Raw genomic sequence first — 1193 nt, 5'->3', positions numbered from 1 at the left:
GGCTGCCAGGCGCGGTTCTCTGGCAGGCTGGGCGGCTCGATCTTGTCAGCTCTGCATCACCCCGCGCCTCCCAATGCAAGGGTGGCCCGCCTGGCCGCCGTGGCACACAGACAAGATTGCCTGGATGTCCGCGTGCGTGCGTGCGTTGCGCGCAGGAACAACCTGATGGAGCCGCTGATGACGGTGTTCTTTGAGAACGGGGCGCGCTACAACCTGCTGAACAGCGCGGTCCTGGAGCTGGTGGAGTTTGTGCGCAAAGAGAATATCCGGGTGCGGGGGGCAGGGGGTGGGGGGGTCTCGCCAGGCTGGTATGAGGGTGCGTGTGTATTTGTGTGCGGGTGCAAGCCTGCGTGTGTGTTTGTGTGTGTGCGCGCGCTTTGAAGGGGCACCGGCAGACACGGCGGAGTGTGCAGCGCCCGGGCGTTGAGGCCGGCCGAAACCCCGCTGAAGGCAATCAGCATGATGGGGGCCCTGCCAGTGAAGGCTCGACCCAGGACTCCCTTTTTCCCTGCGAAAGGGCTGCCCGGCCGGCCGCACACGGTGCTTTGCGCGCCCCACGCCCCTGGTCCCGCGCGCGCTGACGCGCCTGCGCGCCCCCGGTGCCCGTGCCCTTTCCCCCAGGAGCTGATCTCGTGGCTGGTGCAGAGCTTTGGGGACCGCTTCGACGAGGTCGAGTACGTCGACACATTCAAGCAGGCGCGCACACAAACCGCCCACGCCGCAGGGGGCTGCGCCCCTCCGCGCTCCGCCCGCGCATCATCGGCCTCCCCAGAACACACATACCCCATCTCCCCGGTCAGGCCTGATTATCCCGTCCCCCCACTGCCCTCTCGCTCCTCACAACCCAGCGAGCACGACGACTTCCCACACCCCCTTGTCGCTTCCCGTGATCCTGTCGTGTCTTGTTGCGACATGCCACCCCCAAACCCCCACCCCCCAAACAGGTGCGCATCAAGTACGACCAGGCCTTGGAAAAAGCAGAGGCCGCGGCCGGCGCCGGCGACGCCCCCGCCGCCGCCGCCGCGGGCGACGGGCAGGCCGCGGCCGCGGGCCTGGGCGGGCGCCTGCACCTGGCGCGGCAGCGGTGGCGGCGCGACGCGCGGGATCTTGATCGGGATGAGGAGGATTACTTCTCATCAGAGGGGGACGACGGCGACGACGGCGGCCGGCACCAGGGCGGGGCCGCGGCGGGG

General features: G+C 69.2%; 1 protein-coding gene across 1 annotated transcript in view; it reads left to right on the top strand.

The window, feature by feature from the left end:
• Positions 1 to 165: 165 nt before the first annotated feature.
• Positions 166 to 1193, top strand: part of MNEG_11758 (hypothetical protein) — a gene marked incomplete at both ends in the record, with an annotated part of 2054 nt that continues 1026 nt past the window's right edge. Inside the window, one exon of the mRNA XM_014039771.1 lies at positions 166 to 270. Coding sequence (XP_013895225.1) covers positions 166 to 270 — 105 coding nt within the window. The remainder of the gene's footprint in view (positions 271 to 1193) is intronic.

This window comes from Monoraphidium neglectum (genome assembly GCF_000611645.1).
Source record: "Monoraphidium neglectum strain SAG 48.87 unplaced genomic scaffold scaffold02892, whole genome shotgun sequence".
Lineage (NCBI taxonomy): Eukaryota > Viridiplantae > Chlorophyta > Chlorophyceae > Sphaeropleales > Selenastraceae > Monoraphidium > Monoraphidium neglectum.
Note: the sequence above shows the minus strand (reverse complement) of the source record. Positions and strands in the feature narration are given on the sequence as shown.